Source organism: Octodon degus, unplaced genomic scaffold (genome assembly GCF_000260255.1).
Source record: "Octodon degus isolate 3935 unplaced genomic scaffold, OctDeg1.0 scaffold00005, whole genome shotgun sequence".
Classification (NCBI taxonomy): domain Eukaryota; kingdom Metazoa; phylum Chordata; class Mammalia; order Rodentia; family Octodontidae; genus Octodon; species Octodon degus.
Genome location: NW_004524581.1, coordinates 26,591,772 through 26,611,740, shown reverse-complemented (window position 1 = coordinate 26,611,740; position 19,969 = coordinate 26,591,772). Strand labels below are relative to the sequence as shown.

Here is a 19,969-nt window from a genome sequence, read left to right as displayed (position 1 = left end):
ATTGGACTCCGTAGTGATTCTTTTGTGTTAAGCCTTCCAAGAGCTGGGATTACAGGCACACGGCACCACACCCAGTCTCAATCGCCTGTCTCAGCGCACCCTGGGGGGTCAGGGACAGCACGCCAGGGATGAACCCTGGCCACTGTGTCTGCCTAAGCGGAGGCTTTAATTGCTGAGCTATTTGGCTGGTCCATGTGCATCTTTTAAGGTATAAGTTCTTGTGAGGCTCACAAGTCCTCATTCCTGCTTTCAGGACAGGTGACCTTTGAGGAGCTGACCAGCAGAACGATCGTGGCAGCACAACGAACACCACAGAGGGAGTTGTGCAGACACTGAGGCGTTAGTGGGCCACACTCTCATCTTCCCCTGCCAGTGCCCTCTAGAAGCCCTGTTGGAACATCACTGAGCTTCCTCAAGTATGGGTTTCGTAACTAGATGTGCTGGAGAAACTGGGACCTAGTAGAAGTAGATTCAGAGCAAAAGAAGCAGGTGTGCCCAGAACGGCAGGAGAGCCTTTCAAGACTCAAAGACACACAGCCTCCCTAAAGCCCACCTGAGAAGAAGGAGAGTGTGTTTTCCTTTATAAAGGAGTCTAAGAACTGTCAGCCCCAACCTCAGCTTAACACTTGTAGGTAAGACAAACTGGTCACAAATGGTAGAAATTTACGAAAACTAAATAGTTGGTAGGAAAAATACGACAAGGTAATGAATAGCAGCCTAGGAGAGAAATGTTTCATTTTCAGGAGAAGCCTCAGAGGCTGTGATATGCATTAAACCAGGCCCCTGAACTCTCAAAGTGACCACACACATGCACCACCCTGCCTGTCCCTGAAAGCCCACTCGAAGCATTATGTTCACTCATAGTAAGACAGAAAAGCTACAGGAGCAGATTCTGCCTGATACTTCACAATTTAATGCTCTATGGCCACAATTTTTTCCCTCCCTCTAAAGACAGATAAAGGCTTTATTATAGCTAAAATGTCAATTGTACCACACCAATATACAGGGACATGTAAGAAAAAAGCACAGTAGAAGGAAAGAACTCCATAACCTAATGAGGGGCCAGTAGAGTTTGGAGTAACTTGAACATCAAGTAGCCAAAATAAGCTCCTGCAGGACGGAGGTCTTCCAGATGTTTCTCTTCAGCAACACAGCTGGAGAGCTCCCTGGCACGCAGGCCCGCTCACAATTACCTCGATGAAGTATTCCGAGCAGATAATGCACTGGAGCTCATTCTCCAGCACATCGCTCATGTGGCTCAGAACCTCTTCCTTCTGCGCTTGCACCTTCTCCTTTTCTTCCTGAAAAGACACATAGCACCTGTCACTCGAGAAGGCAACCAGGCACGCACACCAGCACAGAAAGTGAGGCTGTCTAGAAATCGTTTGCAGAGGAGTCTAACTTAATATCCTTTCTGGTGTAGCGACAGGAAGATAAAATACTTTCCCAATGATTACTGCTTTTTAGGCCTGGTGGCACATCCCCACAATCCCTGCGGAGCCAGGAAGACAGAATTCAAGGCCAGCCCTGGCTAGCAGCCTGACTATACGTGGTAAGACTTTGCCTCAAACAAAGAGTAAGAAAAAAAAAAGCCGGCAATGGTAGCACAAATCCCAGCACACAAGGCTAAAGCAGCAGGATTGCTGTAAACTAGAGGCCAACCTGGATGACACGAGTTCAAGGCCAGCTTGAACTATACAGCAAGACTATCTCAAAAAAAACCAAACCAAAACAAAACAAAAAAAAACCCACATTAACAAAAAACCCCAAAAGTAAAAGAATTTCTTTCTAATACAGAACAATAGCTTCTTTTATTTTCCTTTAGTTTTTATTAGCACATGTTCACATTGTATGATGACGTTGTGTGGAGTTGTGCATGCATGTTACCCATCTCAGTTCTCTGGTTCATCCCCTTTCTGTCTTCCTCCATCTCTTGATCCCCTTCCCATGTGAAAACGATCCCTCTCTCCACTCCCTATCACCTACTTTTTATTTATTTATTTTTTTCTACTTTTTATTTTGACATAAAACTAAGTTCCTTTCTTTCCTCCCTCCACGTTCCTTGGGCCTCACAACTTAGGCTGAAACCTAAGCACGATGTGATGGTATTAAGGAGGGAGATTCTGGGAGGTGATGAGGGGCTGGCAGAAAGGGATCAGTGGGCTTAGAAAAGAGGCCAAGGAGCTGGTTCCCTCTCCCACTCTTTGGGGACACACACCCTGTGGGCGAGGAAGCAGCACCTGTGGGCCAGACACCAACCTGCCAGCACCATTTCATTATAACATCCTAAATGGACTAAGACACTATTTTTCCAGAATCTGCACTGTAGTTTGTCTCCTTCCCAAAATTAACCAAATGGAAAAGAAATGAAGGTAGGTTACTAAAGTATTCCACAGCACTCAGCAGCTCAGAGGTAATATCAAACCCTCTCAAACTACTAAAACCAGGCCAGGGATATAGCTCAGTGATATAGTGTCTGCCTGGAAGTGCATTGACCTGAGTTCAGTTTCTGGTATCAAAAACAAAAACAAAACCAACTAAAACCTCCCTGCAGAAGGCAGAACAGTGTGTAGTCTACAGAGGGCAAAAGCCTGAACTGGCTAGTGCTGTAATGCCTCTTGCATCCAGTGTCCACACGCCTGGAGGCAGGCAGCTGGAGCCAGCTCCCTCGCCCACCCCTACACTCCCATTCCTGTGCTTTCCCTCTAGTTGTTCTTTTCAGGGAGGATATCAGGGGCTGTTCTTTTTTGCTGTTATTTTGTTTCTTGATTTAGTTTGTTTGTTTGAGACAAGGTCTCGCTATGTAGAGACCATGTACTGCGTAGCCCAGTCTTGCCTTGACTTTATAATTTTGCCTCAGCTTCCTCAGTGCTGGGATTACGGGTGTGCAGTGTCATGCTTGGCTTTTAGTTCTGCTCCTCTGAAGCATTAAGTGTCCTATCCTCAAGAAGAGCAACAAGAACCTCTGAACAGGACAGGATATGACTTCTTAGGTTACATTCAAGTGGCTGGTTCATTTCTCTTCAATCAATGACTGTCAGGGAGTAGAGAGTCAGAAGAATTTCTCTGTGTGGGGGGGGAGGGTACCAGGAATCATGCTCAGGACTTCATGTTTGCCCAGCATGCACTATATTGCTAACTACATCCTGGCCCAGGACTCATTTCTATAGTAGGGTGAAGTTCCCTGAAAACTTATGGTTCTGAGAGTTTCTGGCTTTAAAAAGATGCAATAGGTTCTGGAGATTAGCCCAGTGGTAGAGCTCACGCTTAGTATGCATGAAGGCTTTGGGTTTGATTCCCAACACCAGAAAGAAAAACTTTTTTGGAGACTGGGGAAGAAGGTACCATATGACTTAACTCTCTGTATTTAGCTGCAGGGCTCGGTGGGGTGTAGGCTGGGATGAGAGAAGCAGACCTGGCGGACTCAGGTCTTTATTTTCAGGACACAGCTTATGAGCTGCTAACCTATGGCCTGTATCCAGCATGCAGACTTATTTAGCTTGGCCTTCATGATATAAAAAAATGAATATAAAAATTGTACTTAATACATGTGTTGAATCATCACACGCTGCCCTCGCAAAATGCATGGATTTTTCAATGTAATACTTAATTTTTTTTAAATGAGCTTGTCAATATTTCAAAACTAAGGTAGCCTACACTGACATCAGGATTTCCATCTGCTATGGAAAAGCACCAAGCCCTGGCAGTACCAGCCCACTTTCTGACCCTGCAGAGAAGCAGCTCCACTGATCCCTTCACTCCCCTCTCATTCCTGGTCTGTGGCCAGCAGGAGTTGTGTTCATGAGGGTTCTCATAGGGTGAAGGGGAGAGAATGACATAAGCACACCAGATGAAATACATCTAATCCAGCTATAGGGCTCCTTAGTCTGCATCAGTGAGTCTGAGGGGGCACCAGCACAGACAGAAGGCCCGACAGGGCGCAGGTGCCTTGCTCCAGCACTCAAGAGTCTGAACAAGACGGGAAATAGATGCTGCTCGCAGGCAGAATCTTCTGCACTGAATCACTGTACAGGTTATTTCCCCTGAGGTAGCAAGCAGCCAGTCTTCATTCACCATGGCAACCCTGTACTGTAGAAGGTGCTGAGTTACACGTACTAACCAAAGTCTAAACCTCCATCTTCTTTCTAGTACCTTGGTCTGCTCCAGCTCTTTGTTCTTCTCTTGGATGATTGTTTCAAAGTCCTTCCTACTGCGGTTTAGCTCTTCCATTAGGGCCTGGTGCTGCAGAAATAACACAGACACACTCAGCACGGGCTGCATGGCAGCTTCTGCTCAGTCACACATGCCTGCCCTCACCCAGCGACTGTAGGTCTGGGATCAATGAGTAAACAATTTCAAAATAAAGCCTCCTTTCATTCAGGACACCCCTCCTCCTGCCGCTTTCTTCATGGAAATAGAGATAGGGAGGAACACTGTGCAACCCTGGGTCCCTCTGAAATCCACTCCATCTTTGTGGTCAAGCAAGTCAACTCAACAACTTTCACTGACTTCCAGAGTCTGACTCTGAACACTTGGGGGCTGGAGTGTGCATTATAGATGAGGCTCGGGGCCACAGTACCCATCTCACGCAAGCGAAGTCATGGGTTCAGTCCCCAACCACACACAGGTACATGCGCACAGGCACACACAAAACCAGCTACCTAAGTGACTCTGGGAAGCAGTGCATTAGAATTAGTAAGTAGCTATAAGGCCACTCTCACTGCGAGCAGCTTTTAAGAAACAAGCAAGGGGAAATGGGATTCAAGAAAAGTAGACATTGTCATTGAAAAGATCTTGACCTATTTACACTACACACTGATAGCAGCACTGTCTCAACCGTGCATGTCTCCTGTGGGCAGGTGTGTCCAGAGCTCACTGATGGTGGCTCACACCGCACAGGATGCACACCAAGGGGGTCTGTGTCTGTTGAGCACACTGCAGGCTGGGAACAGCTTAGCAGCAGGGAGCTCGCGTACAGTGCCCAGAAACCTGGGCTTGTTCCCCAGCATCACAAAACAAGATAACAGAAAAGGAAAACAGACCGGGTGTGCTGCGCACCACAGTCCTAGCACTGGGAAGCTGGGACAGAAGGATCCACAGCTCAAGCTCAGTCTGAGTAGCGTAGCCATTCAGCCAGACCCTGTCCCAGAATGAACACAAAGGGCTGAGGATGTAGCTCCAGTGGAAGGCCCTGGGTTCAATTCCCAATACTGGAGAAAAAAGGAAAACATAATTTATGAATTTCTTCATGTCTACACATAGCTTATATATAAAATCTTTAAAGTCCTTTATAAGAGAAGGCAGAGTACAGTAAGTTTTTCTGAAAAGCCATTACTCAAGAACCCAAATTTAAAATGTGTGGTCTGCTGAAAAGAGAAAATACACCAGAAAGCTTGGGTTTTCACCTGTGTGTGCACTAGATGTATGGGCCTTAACTCTCTCATCTCCAAAATGAGAAAACAGGTGCCTTCCCCAACCTTGGAATGCTAACAACTGTTATGAAAACCATTCAGAAATGTTTTTAAAGTTCTATGTTGGTGCAACTGCTATATCAAGTGGGGAAAGAACTTCAGAGAGACCAGCATAGTGTAACAAAAAGTTACCACTGCAGCAGGTGCAGAGAGTCATGCCTATAATTCTTGCTACACGGGAAGTTAAGGAAGGAGGATCTAAAGTCAGCATGGGCCATTTAGTGAGACCCTGTCTCAAAATAAAAAACAAGACTTGTGGATGTAGCTCAGTGGCAGAGCACACCTGAATTCAATCCCCAGTGCTGCAGAAAGCAAACCAAGCCAAACCAAACCAAACCACTGAAAGTCCACCGTTGCTTCAGCTGAAAGGCATGTCCCACAGGCAGCATGGTACAGAAACAAGGCCTAAAAGCATCTTATTTTGGATGTGTGGGTGGCCTACACTAAATGATAGTATGTCCTTCTATCTTAGCAGGGTAAGGTGCTGGGGTGTAGGAAATTCGACCTTTCATCAGAGATTTCCAAGGCACAAAACTTTTCCTTTTCCAGTCAATTAATATAAAAATATTAATTTAAAATGCTCCAGGGGCCGGGGAGATGGCTCAGTAGAATAAGCGCTTGCCTGACAAGGGCCCGAGTTCAATACTCGGTTCCGCCAAAAAAAAAAAGCTCCAAATGGGGAATATGCCTACTCTCCCAGCCATATAAACTCAGAAAATAAAATTCTAAAAAGATTGAATTATTCCCAGTTCCGCAAAAAAAAAAAAAAAAAAGATTGAATTATCACCTAAAGCCAATGAAATCAAAACAAGCTCCCTATAAGCTGAGACACATATATAATGAATGTTTCTCCTGAACACATCCTACTCCACTTTTCTTGCAGTACTGAGGGCTACACCTCGGGCCACACACACATACCAGGCAAGCCCTTACCCCTGAACTACACCACCAGCCCATCCATCCATTCATATTCATTCATTCGCTCATTCATTTACTGTGGCACTGGGGACTGAACCCATAGACACTACCAGTAAGCTATATGCTCAGCCCTTTTTTTTTTTTAATTTTTTTAAATTTTATTTATTTGTGTGTGTGTGTGTGTGGCCAGCTCAGCACACCAGGGGGCGGGGCTGGCATGTGGTACTGGGGGATTGAACCATGGTCCCTGCGCTTTGCTAAGCTTGTTCTAAGTAGGTGCCCCAGACCACTGAGCCATCTCACCAGCCCTGCTCTGCCCTTTTTAAAACTGTATTTTGGGATTCATTAAGTTGTCCAGGCTTGTCCCAGACTTACGCTCCTCCTGACTCATGTTCCTAAGTAGCTGAGTACAGGCCACGTATGCCCACAATCAACCTCGCCCAAATATATCCTAATGCAGTATGTTCACTTTTCTCAGGGAGATTGGAGCTATCCTCAGTGACCTGAGCAAACCTGCATCACTCTACTAATCATAACACATAAAAGACAGAAAAAAAGCAGGCTTTAAAGATGCAAAAGCAACAATGAAATATTCTAGAAACTGAACAAAGTGGCACACTCCTGAAATCCCAGCACTCTGGGAGGCTGAGGCAGAAGCATTAAATATTCAAGAATTGGTGAGACCTTGTCTCAAAGGAAAAACTTTTAAAAAAGTGGGGGGGGGGCACACTCATAAGCACCTGCCTGGCGAGTGCAAGGTCCTCAATCCCTGGTACCACAAAACAAAACAAAACAAAAAGAGAGAGAAAGAGAGACAGCTGGGAATGGGGATGTAGGGCAGTGCAATAATCCTGGGATTAATCCCCAGTACTGCAAAGTTTAAAAAGGAAAGAAGGAAGGAAGGCGAGGGGAGAAACAGGTAAGGTTAGGATAGGACAGGACAAGAAAGGAAAAATCATCAAACAAGCCGTTATACAAAATACATCACAAGTCTTTCAGAGGAACTTGATTTCCATGAGCCTTCCTCTTTTGTTAAATTAATATGTTTTGCTGGCTTGAATATACCCGCAACCTGACTGGAAAAGCCAATGAAGCACTCATAGATGATTTCTGGATGGCTACGGCTTGGGGAGCTGAGGCTTGGAGGCTTTCAAGGCCCTGCTGGCCAGGCCACAGCTCACGTTCCTCTCGCGGGTCCTCACCTTCCTGGAAACAGACCTGCTTCCCCAGAGAGCCTCCCTTAATTGCTACAGGCTCTGCTCCAGCACCACCAGAGCAAGCGCTATTCAGATGAAGACGTAAGTTTTCACGCTGTGATCTGACGTATCTGTGAGGCTCCAAATCTCCAGCCTGATGGTGCGAGCAGCTGCCACCTGCTCGGTGTGCAGCCTGGAGATGCTGCAGAGGCATGGGCTATGTAGAGAGGCAGCAGCAAGGAGCCCTGTGAAGCCTGGCTGCTTGCTACCTGCAAACCACCATCATCTCCACTTAGTGGCAAGAGACATGTTACCTCCTGCAGAGCCTGGGCCAGCTGTTGCTTCAGGTCCTCTACTTGTTCTTTCTCCAAACCCTGCAAAACCAGAACAAGACGGAAGGTTTACTTTCAGGGAAAAGGAATAAAATGCAGCAACAAGCAGAGTAAGCCAGCTAGTGTGAACATCTGGAAACAACAGGCAAAAGGGAACAGGTGGTGGGTCCCCCTTTTCCCTTCAAGCTGTTGGCAGTAACTCAGGACTGTAGTTCAAACCACTACTTGGGTGGTTCTGGAAAATCCACAGGCTGACAGTCCAAGCCCCTCATTACTAATGCCATGACACGCAAGGGCATGTAAACAGAGAACTGCTGAGTCACCAAACATCTCACTACATTCAGATGGGCCTCCACGCTGGCACCCACAAGTTCTCCCTCCCTCAGTCTGCCACCCTGTCTCTCCATTCTGAGTCGATACTGCTTTTAGCCTATAAATCCTCCTCTCTCTGGGGCTGAGCATCTGCTCCATTTCCTCTGTGGGCCCCTCTGGTATCATCATTAGTCTATACCCAGTTCTTTCCATAAGACCCTCATGGCTCTTGCTTCTATAAGAATTACCCACCCATTTGACACTCCAACTTGAAACTGTTTAGTTTTGCATACTGACTCAAAACTGGTCTCCCATTATATTGTGAGCACAACACATCTTGTCTTCTCAATAAGATAAATTACAGAACAGTAAAAACCACTTTAGTGTTTTCACATCCAGCAAAACTCTGTGGTGTCAGGTAACAGAGGTACCACCATACCCACACCAAAGAAAGAAAAAAAAAAGATTAAATGAGTTTCTGAACAAACAGCAAGAGCAAGACAAATCCCTAGGGTCACATGGGCAGATTAGGCTCATAAAAAGAACCAGTTTACTTCTTCACTCAGTAATTCATGTACTTCCTGAAGAAATTCTCTAAACCAGTCCTTCTGACACGTGATAGTCTGCTATAGAAGCGGATTTCTTGCAGCACAGAGTAGCCACACATATCAGTTAGCAATCACTCTTGTTCATGAATGCAATGTCCTTTAAAGATAGTTCTGCTCCAGTGAAGGTGAGACACACTAAATACGCAGACATAAACCACCCTCTATTATTAATCTGAAGAACTAGTACAGGCTGGCTATAGAAAACAGACAGGTATACACAAGCAACCACGCATCCCCTAAAGAGCTATGCAACCCACAGCCTCTGCTCACAGTACCAACTCAACAGCATGGCAGAGATTAGGATGAAATGTATAGACTGCTCAAATAAACCACAGCTATTCCTGGCTATTCTTTGCCTTGAACCACCCAAGCAAAAGATGAAAGCTTATTCCCTTCAGTTCTGATTGGTCCTTCTTAGTGTTAAGTCAACAACAGGGAATTCTTGACATTCATCATCACCTGAGCAACTGCGGGGGGGAGGAATGGCCAGTTTCTGCCAGAACTGACATTTGGAGCAGGGACAGGATCAGCTTGAGCATAATGCTGTGTGCAAGAGCTTGTCATCTAGGCAATGACTTGGGGATGGAACACATTGTCAACCTGACACCACTAAGACAGCGGTTATTTTACCTTCCTGAAGGTAGCTTATCTCTGAACCCAACATATAGTCATGCCTGTCCCTATGCATTCTGGTTGCTCAGGACAGAAAATGGAAGTTTGTATTCTTCTAGTCTTTCCCTCTTAAGCGAGCCACAGTTAACACACACTGCTAACAATCAGGTACAAGGACAGTGACGAGATGACCTGAATGTGCTTTGGGGCTCAGTGATTGGCTTTGACCACAGAGCAGAGATGGATAAGTCATAAGGACAACTACTGGCTTAAAAGGCATGTGCTGTGATTCTGTGGCATCCTGCCCTTTATCCAACTTCTTCCTGAATATTCCTGGGGTCTGAGACACCTCAGCTCCAAGCCCTGATACCAGTTACACCCTCACGGCTCTTCTAATCACCTTAGCCTATCCTGGCATCCCAGTGTGGTTCCTGGTCCTGAAAGAGGCAGTCCTGGCCACAATTCACAAAGCGCCCCACTGCCACACACACACACAGAGACACACACACACCCCCCCTAGCTTGCTCCCTCCTAGGTATACCTGGAGGTGCTTTTCTTCTTCCTGGAAAGTCTTCTCCAGCTGCTCTACTCTCGCCTGCTGCTGAGCCTGCTCTGTGCACAGCTGGGACTGTAGATCCTGCAGCTCCTGCTCCATCTTCACAATTTTCTTTGCATTATCCTTCCGGGTTTGCTTTTTCACATTTATCACAGCGACTTGTTTTTCTTGCAGCTGTCTTTTGAGCTTCACAATTCTGGACATGGTCACCTTAAACAGCTCTAAGCTGCTCTGAGATGCTGAAGGCTTTGCTGAGGCCTTCTGCTTCTTGAAACGAAACTTTTTGACTTTTGGAGGTCCACGGTAAGTACGAGCCCTGGTGGTCTTCTCATTTGCCTCGAGAGAAGCCAATCCAGGATCCAAGTATTCAGAGGGCTGATTGGCTACTCTGCCATTCCCAGGTGACTTCACTGGCTGCTCAGGTTCACAAGACACTTTACTTATTTTGGATTTTAAACATGAGGGACCTTCACATCCAAGACCTTCTACTTCATCTGTACTACTTTTCCTTTTAGTTCTCAAGCTCTTATTTTTTTCCATCATCTGGTTACTCTTTGGGGCAAGATAAGGAAACATCCTCTCCCACTCTTCTTCAGTAACTTCATATTCATACTCTGCATGTTCCTTATTCTGCAAAGGCACCCCAAGCTGGACATGGTCTCCCTTATGGATGAAATAAAACTTCAATGGTTCTATTCGTTCTTTGTTCAGCCAAACACCATTCAAACTCTGGAGAAAGGGAAAGAAAGGCAAGGTAAATTTTACTTACTGCTCCTCTCAGTCCTCCCATCCCCCAATATTAAGGATTTCAACTCAATCTGAACAATCAACAGTGTACAAAAAGGACCTAATTTATGAAATCAGACTCCCATGGAATCCAAAAAGTTCATCTGCCATCTCCCCTTCAGCTGCCACAGGAACCACAGAGAATGTTAATGGCAACAGCAGAAAACTGCAAGGAGCTAAGCCTGGGCTTAGGGATTCTTTAGTGGGGCTTGGGAAAAGGTCTGGCTGAGTCTGAATTTTCACTCTTCCTACCTCAGACTCACAGAGTGCTTCAAGATTATAGGTGTACACCCCCATACCCTGACTTTCTTCCTCTTAATAGTTTCTCTCTTGCTGCTGCAAAACCTTCTGCCTTTTCAGAAGGAAAAACATTGAGACTAGAAAAAGAAAGGTTCATACACCACCGCCCTTAGAAACAGTATTCTTCGACAGTGATGTGGCTTTAACCTACACCTTACCTTCACGCTGCCAGAGACTTGCCTCTGTTACAGGCAAAATCATCTATTACTGGGAGACAAATCACTCAAACACAGACAATAACATTAAAGGAAACTGAGACTTCATTGCTGCTACTGAGCTAAACTGGAGGCAACGGTGCAATGCCAGAACAACTGTTGCTAACAAAGGAGGCAGCACGTAATGGTGAAGTCCAGGGGAAAGGCCTGGCCCAGAAAGGCACCCAGACGCTGTCTCTAAATGAGGTCCTTCCACACAGTGAACAAGCAAGCAAAGCACCTGCACTATGCATGAGCCCCAGAGACAGAGGCATACAGCCCAACACCAGGAACTAGGTTAAACTGTAGGCGGCATCTGACCCAATCAGTACTGACCGTTCAGAGCTGGAGCTCACGGCCCAGATGTAACAACTTTCTCACTGCGTGTCCTTCAGTGATTTGTTTCACCTCTCCATACCTCGGCTTTGACTATAAGTGGGACAGTATTCCTGTAAGGAATGAACTGGAAGTGCACACATAACATGGAACACAGTGACTCACACAAAACATGTCACTAAAAGCTGTGTGACTTTCTGCGAATTTCTCTATGGCCCAGTCACGCCACCTTTAATAGTCTCTCCGTTGTGACCTTTTGCGTGACTTTAATGACATAATATGTAATGCACTTAGAACAGTGCTCGGCACATGTCATCTTATAAACGTTCAATACTATTATGTCCAGGCTCAAATGATTTAGCAAATCATTTCAGCTCCATGCACTGCATCTTCTTGTTTTTGTTTTGGTACCAGGGACTGAACTCATGACCTTGCGCATGCCAGACAGGCGCTTATGCCACTGAGCTATCTCCCCAATCTGCACCGCATCTTTTGCACACATCATGTGTAAAAGATACGAAAACAACTTTTAGCAGCTGATTATGGAAAAGACCACATAAGGGCACAAATAAGTGTGGTATTCTGTAAGGCACAGCCTATAAATAAAAAGAATCATCGAAGCAGTTATCTAAGGATGCTAAATGGGGACAACAGGCACTGCAACAGGCAAATGCAGGCTTAGGTAACAGAACTGGGCATTTACCTAACAGTAAGAACTTAATTTTGGGAGTAAGCCAAAGATGAACCTTGTGAACTAAGACTTACCTTTAGGGGTAAAGAATATCTCAGCACTTTCACGAGGGGTGAGGCCCTGGGTTTGATCCTCAGCACTAAGAGAAAAATTGCTGTTTATACTTATAACTATAGCTACCTACTCTCAGTCGCAATAAATGACAGATAAACGGATGGATGGGTGGGTAGATAGGTAGAAATCCCTGGTCAACCCAAACACAAGGGACAAATGGCTTGACCAGAGGCACAGAGGGGAGTGGGTAGAGACTAGATCTCAGCTCTGATTTGGTATTAAACTTTTGTTTCTGGTCTTATTTTTATTTGGTTTGAAAAACATTTATACATACAGAAAGATTGGGGCCCACTGTCTTGAGCCTAACAGGACTCAAACGAGCAACCTTCTCCCATTTTTTTCTGTTTGGCCTGAAAAACTATGACGCATCATCACTTCCACTGACTCTGAAACAAGGCACAGGGAAGTAATAGGGGAGGATAGAGGCAGAGCCATCTACATGAGGACAGTTTTAGCACAGAGGTATTGTAGACTATGTACAGGAAAAGATCTCAGGCAAAGTAATGTGACACAGGAGGTCACCTAATACCGATGTATAAGAACCAAGAAAAGGTACCAAAGGCAAAGGTAAGGTAACATAAATAAGATCACCAGAAGCAGTCCTGGGCAAGAGGAACTAAGCAATGCCTAAGAAAGAAACAGGGGCAAACTTTCAAGACCCATCACAATCCTCCTCATAAACCCACCTCCTAAAGAGGCCTTTTGGTCTACAAAATAAGCTCTCAAATTTTTCCCAACATCATTTACCCTTGCATCCCTCTTTGTTTAGCTATTCATCACTTCTTGGTGACACCTAGTGGTATAATTTGTACCACAGCTTTGCGTCTACTCAACAGGGAGAGAAAACAACACAAATCCTATGGCTGTATAAGGACAACTCAATACTGACCAGGATACAATCTCAATGGCAATGAGTTCATTGTCATAAATAGTTAAATAGATCCTGTTCTTTCCAAGGCCTTCCAGATGTCGGTTTTCACAGCATGAATAATGTCAAAGAGCAGCAAAATGATAACCACACAATGAAAACCCTGCCCAGAGTCTCTGAGCCATCAATGGCAGAAAAGTGTGGGGAAAATCCACACCCCTGGGCCTTTTATTTACTTAACTTAATGCTCAATCTCTGCTCAATTATTTTAAAACAGCTGTTGAGTGGCTGGAGAGATGGCTCAGTAGGATAAACACTTGCCTGGCAAAGCACAAGGGCCTATGTTCAAATCCCCAATTTCAGGGGAAAAAAAAAAAAAAAAAAAAACAGCTGTTGAGGAAGAGGAACCACCAAAGCCCAAATTCAATGTTTTCTTAGAAGTTTTTAGGAGATTTTTGTAGCTCAGAGTTCTCAACCCTGACTGAAAAGTCAAATCACCTGGGAAGGCTTACAGAGTTTCACCCTGAGACTGCAACAAGCACATGCAGGCTTATGCACAAGCATACACAACTGTGTGACGGTTTCAAGCTTCTGGGCCTGTGCAGTCAATAGCTGCCCCTCCCAGCCAAGCCAGGCTGGCCTTGACAGAAAGCAACACTGTGGAGTCACACGGGAGGTGGCTCTTGCAATCCAGCTCCTCTCCTTTACGTAATACCACAGAAGCCAAGTGTAGTGGTGCATGCCCAGCGCTGGGGAGGCTGAAGCAGGAGGATCAATGTGAGTTCAAGGCCAGCATGGGCTACAACGTAAGCTCAAGGCCACCCTGAACTACACAGTGAGACCCTGTCTCAAAAAGACAAAAACAAACAAGAATAATACTGCTGAGAGGCATGTTGCTGTATCACCAATGCTTTTTATTGCTGAGTTATACGGAATGTTGGGTAAAACAAAATTTATCCATTCCCTAGCTGTTTTTTCCTTACTTCTAATAAATACGAATAAAGCTACCCCAACATTCATGTACAAGTTGATATGAGAACTGGGTTGTATCTTTGCTAAAAACTTGATTTAAGCTGGGAGTGGTGGCACATAGCTGTAACCCCAGCACCACTTGGGAGGCTGAGGCAGGAGGATCACTGAGTTCAAGGCCAGTCTGGGCTAGTCAGTTCAAGGCCAGGCTGAACTAGTTTCTCAAAAAAAAAGGAAAAAAAAAAAAAAAAACTGATTTGGGGTTCAGTATATATGTAAATATAGGCCCTTCATCAATCATATATACATCTAGCAACATCTTCTACTCTGAATTTGCTTCTTCATTTTCTTAATGATGTCTTATAAAGAATGGAAGTTTATTTTTTCATGTTTTGCTTTGTTTTGTTTGCAGTACTGGGGATTCAGCTTGGGGACATTCTATCACTGAGCTACAGCCCCAGTCCTTTTCTTATTTATTTATTTTGCAGTACCAGGGATCAAACTATGGACCTTGCTCTTGCCAGGAGGGCGCTTAAGCCACTGAGCTATTTCCCCAGCCCTCACTTTTATTTTGTATTCTGAGATAGAGCTTCATTAAGTTGCCCAGGCATGACGTGAATTTGTGATTCCCTACCTCAGCTTCTCTGAATGCTGGAATTACAGGCATTGGGAAGTTCTTAGGTTTATATACTATCATCAGGACTTCTAAAGAGCATGCTAGGTAATGGCAAACACAGGAGATAGGGTGGTGGACCACGCTGAAGGCCTGAAGCCAAGTTATCCTGAGCAGCAAGGTCTGCTCCTACAGAGTACACTCTCACAGCCCGGAGGAAGAGGGCAAGAATCACCATGCAGCAGGTGAATGGTAACCGGTTCAGAGGAACAACAGGAATGGCTCAGATAAGATCGGCTCAGCCAGGAAGGCGTTTCAGATTGCTACTGGAAGAAGGACGTAGCGAAATCTCTGACTGCCAGTACAAAGGGTGGACCACCTGAGAGCTCCCCAACTGATGGAAAACCCACACATGCCAACGAAAGCCTGTCTCCTGCTCTGTGCGAGAATTCGCTGTCCTCGAGCTGGTGCGAGTGAACGAGTGCGCATGTGTTTTAAGCCAACTTTACACCAAAACTGCATTTATTTCCATCTCTCTACTAAACTTAGATTCACTTTTTGGCAATTCCAATAAATGAAAGAGATCGTTTTATGAAAAGAGAACACAGCTCTAAAATTTCAATACATCTATCTCTTGTAATTTTACTACGTCTATCTCTTGTATTTTTAATATTTTTTTTTTTTTTTGGTATTTTAGGGAAGGGTCTACAAAGTATTCAAGGTCTCACTACTAGATCAGACTTGTGATTCTTCTGTTTACAGCCTCCCAAGTGCTGGGATTACAAGAGGGCACCACCACGCCCAATCTCAATCACGCCCTGGGTGCGGGGCCAGCACGGCAGACCTGGGGATCAAACCCCAGCCCATGCACCTGCTTGCAGGCGCTTTAATCCGCTGAGCTATTTGGCTGGCCCTAATACATCTATCTCTTGAAAGAGACTTGGTAAAAGATTTTAAGCATAACCACAGCAATAACATCTCGCAGCTCTAATTCATCAGCAGAAGAGGGTTGCCATGGCATCACGCCAGGATAAAAGAGCATCTCTTAAGCCGAAAATAAATTAAAAATAGCAGGAGGAGGAGAGTTTTACTTCTAAGAATTATTCTGCTAAAACCATCATACTATCTCCAAAAAGTCAGTTCCCTCAAAACAAAAGTAAAATAAAATAGGGAAGGGGTTGCTGAATGAAAAGCAGGGGCGCTCCACGCACGTTCTCCCACCCTACCCTGTCCTGAGCCACAGATGTGCTCCAGGAGTGTGGGCTGATGGTCAGCATCTCTGGGCCTTCACCTTGAAAGGCCCAGTCCCCCCACAACCTTAGTCTACATCTTGGAATAGGACCAATGGCCTGAATTAAGATGCTTCCTTCCTGGTAACAAACTTTCCCCAAGTGATCAGAAATGTGGGCAACACCAAACCTCCGGCCTACAGAATGGTTCCATCTAGGAAAAAGAACCAGGTGGCCGGGGGAGAAGATAAACTTGTGAATTTTACACCATGAACTATTCATGAAAAAAAAAAATTAAAAATAAAAATTCCACAGATGTAGGCTTTTGTGAATTCCTATACCTTGTTGTCCATAATTGTCCACTGGCCCTCAGGATTCTGCTTCAAAACACAGTGGTTTCGAGAAATCATCAGAGGGCAAACTTTTGATAACAGTTGGTATGTGACACCAAAGCCTCGTCCAATAGACACCTAGAAAGAAAACAACAATATAAAAGATGCAATCAATCACTGTGTCAAGAAAATAAGGGTCACTACAATCAATGTGAACAACTGTCAGTATACAAAGGACCTAATTTATGAAATCAGACTCCTGTGGAATCCAAAGGGTTCATTTGCCATCTCCTCTTCAGCTGCTACAGAAGCCATGGAGAATGTAAGCAGTGACAGGAGAAAGCTGCAAGGAGCTAAGCCTGGGCTCAAAGCCCGTCAGGACCTGAAAGGCCAGCTGGCTCTAGGACCCTGAGACGGAGGACCACTTTTATGACTGTAGTGCACACTAGCATACAAACAGCGGGCTCTGCTCTCCTCTGCTGTGCCTGTGCGTGCACAGGACACACGCCTGTCATCCTTACCCCATGACCACCTCAAGTGGTCCTCTTCTCTAATAAGTCTGCCTTCTTTCACATCTCTGCCCTCCTTCTGCTCTTTCACTTTTTGGATGAGATGGAGGAGTTCTTTCTATACATCCTCATTAACTCACTGTAAACCCTGGCCAGGACCACAGCCTTTCTAGAAGGCAGGCCCATAGACTTTTTTCCTGGCTCCAACTTGGCATCTCTCCCCATTCTCAGGCCCTAATTCTACCCGAAATCTTCAATCCCCCTTCTACATCACACTTGCAAAATGTGTCCTGAGTCTTCTCTTTTCGCAGCTGTGCTGCCAGTTACTTGGCCCTAACTTGTAGGGCATGGGTTTATGTCCCTGTCATCTTAGTAAGCCTGCAAAAGGAATCCTGCCAAACATGGATGAGACCCCCAGCACAGGGGTGGGGGTGGTGGTAAGAACCATAATCAGTAAGAACTTGCAATTTGGTAGTTTGGTTTGTTTATTCCGTAGTCCAGGCATGCCTTGAACTCACTAGAACGGCCTCCTATAGACCTGAATGAAGGAAAAAAAGGAAATGTTCTTCTTCACCCTTCTCCTGTCTGGACCTTGATATTACTGACATTCCAACTGCGCTACAGTTAGAGTGCTGTGCTCCGCTGTCTGGTAACGTCAGCACTGCTCACACTAGAAAACAATTTCCCATGGGAACTGAATGGCGGCGCACACCGAGCCATACGTCAGGAGCTGTTTCCAGTCACAACAGTCCTGAGCCTCTGAGTACTGACACTGTCCATCCAGAGGCACCTTCTGCACCTTCACTAAGGCCATCTCCGACCTCCTGGGTACCTCTCCCTTCAGGGCAGAAAGCTTTAGGAAAACCAAATGCTGTGCGAGACAAGGTAACGACAAAAATGAAGGCATGGCTTTCCCAAAGAGCCTAGACACTTACAGGGCCTGGGAACCTGCTAACTTGCTCTACTTATTTGTTCTTTATACAAAACTATCTGGCCATGTTTAAGAAGTTTAGACAGCCATTCAGACAGGTTACTATCCTATTCCCCTCCATGAAGTAAAAGAAATGTTTTATCTGCAAAATCTGAAACTTTAGGGGCCAGGGAGATGGCTCAGTGGAATAAGTGCTTCCCTGGCAAGCGCAAATGACTGAGTTCAATCCCTGGTTCCACCAAAAAAAAAAAAAATCTGAAACTTTAAAGGGAATAAGAAACACAGGGAATTGACTTGACACTGGTGTCATAATTAAATGCTCTCAGCACACCTCCTAAAATCTTATGCAAAGCCAGTAGGACTGTGTGGTCTGAGAATCACTGTGGTAAGGCTTGCTCTGGGCTCTGAATCACACTCTCATACACACTGCAGCCTGTGCTCCAACTACTGCCTAGGTCTGAGCTTGCAGACAGCCAGGCCTCCCCGGCTTCTCCTCAAGTCCCCAAGGCAAGCCACTGCCTTCCCCGCAGGTCTTTACATCCACTTCATTTGTATGAGTCTCTCCCAGAGGGGGCCTCACGCAAACCTATCACATAACTCAGAACTATGTAGGAGTACTGTATAGTCCTCTGCTTACTACACGGTGCTTTAATTATCTCTCACCAGCCTTCCCTCCCAACCAAACGCCCGAGTCCCCCAGTTACCCAGGAGAATAAGCTCATTCACAAGAGTCTAAAGGACTAAGTTAACTGTCACTAAGTTGCCACAAGTGTTGTGTGGGAGTGTAACAATACAGTAGGTATCATATTAAGTAAAATTACTAAAATAAGTTACACGATGGAAAAAAAAAAAAAGTAGCCTTTCAGAATCTAATTTAGCAACATTTAAAGCTGGACCTGAATTTACCCTAGACCTGAGGAACAACTGCTCCACAATACTCAGTAACTCACATCTTAGCACTTGATCGTTCAGCACAACTCGGATGGGCTCAAACCGGTGCACTGTGTAAGTTCTCTTTCCTCATTCAAGCCATAAACTCTCAATGCAGGAGTTACTGTTTGTCTCTCCCATAAGTACACCCAACAACTTAAGTAGGCAGTACAAACCGGGGGAGTACACTAAGACCACGGTAAGAAAAATCCAACTAAAACTACATAATAATCAAAACACTGTGAACATTTGCAACATGGTAACTAACCACTCAACAACACTACAGCACGGTGAACTTTTCACACAAACGATTGCCGAGGCCGAGCGGTCAGCACCACAGGCGCGTGCCCGACCCCCGTCCCCGCTACGCTGGCCCCAGTTTTGGAGCCCCCCCCCCACCTGTCCCTACACTGTTAAGTTTCTGTTCCTCGTCACTGCACGGTCAGACGCGACACGGGCCTCTGAGGAGCACTCAGAATCGCCACCTCTGCCCCACTCCCGGATGCTCGCCGGCGGGCCCCAGACTCACCGGGGCGCTTCACCCCAAGGCGCCCACCGTCCTCAAAGAGATGAAAAGGGACGCGACGCTTGGACATTGAAGTTCGCGAGCGTTCAGCGTTCAAAAGAAACTGCACAAAGTTCAAGCCGCCTCCGCCTCTGAGATCCTCGGCGCGGGCCGACGCGGGGCTGCCTCAGTTTCCCCGCCCGGGCTGGGCGCCCCCACCTCCCCTGGGCGGCCCCGCCGCGCTCCCCGCCCCGCCGGAGGAGCCATCTTCCCGCGGGAGGGCCGCCGGCCGAGCCCGGCTCTCCCTCGCCGGACACTCCCACCCGGACCTCTCCTCCCGACGCCCGCCCGTCCGACGCCAGCCGCCCGCCGCGGCCTCGCCCTCCCCGGGGCCTCGCGCCTACCTCGCACCCGGCCTCCAGCAGCAGCCACTCGGCGTCCATCCCCACCCGCCGCAGGCACCAACTCCTGACTCCGGCGGGGTCTCCGGAGTCCGGAGAACCGGGGTCCCCCATAGCCCCTCGGTCCGGTCGGTCAGCAGAGAGCGAGCCGCCGAACCGGTTTCCGGCAGTCCCGAACCGGTTTCCGGCAGTCCGGGGACTCTCTCGCCCACCGCAACATAGCCAAACAACAGACAGGAGCAATCGCCGCCGGCGC

General features: G+C 46.3%; 1 protein-coding gene across 1 annotated transcript in view; it reads right to left on the bottom strand.

The window, feature by feature from the left end:
- The window catches only part of Rnf8 (ring finger protein 8), a 24,902-nt gene extending 4,933 nt beyond the window's left edge, over positions 1-19,969 (bottom strand). Inside the window, exons 1-6 of the mRNA XM_023720295.1 lie at positions 19,717-19,969; positions 16,447-16,575; positions 9,991-10,734; positions 7,900-7,959; positions 4,153-4,242; positions 1,194-1,301 (exon numbers count right to left, since the gene is read on the bottom strand). Coding sequence (XP_023576063.1) covers positions 1,194-1,301; positions 4,153-4,242; positions 7,900-7,959; positions 9,991-10,734; positions 16,447-16,575; positions 19,717-19,827 — 1,242 coding nt within the window. The 5' untranslated portion in view covers positions 19,828-19,969. The remainder of the gene's footprint in view (positions 1-1,193; positions 1,302-4,152; positions 4,243-7,899; positions 7,960-9,990; positions 10,735-16,446; positions 16,576-19,716) is intronic.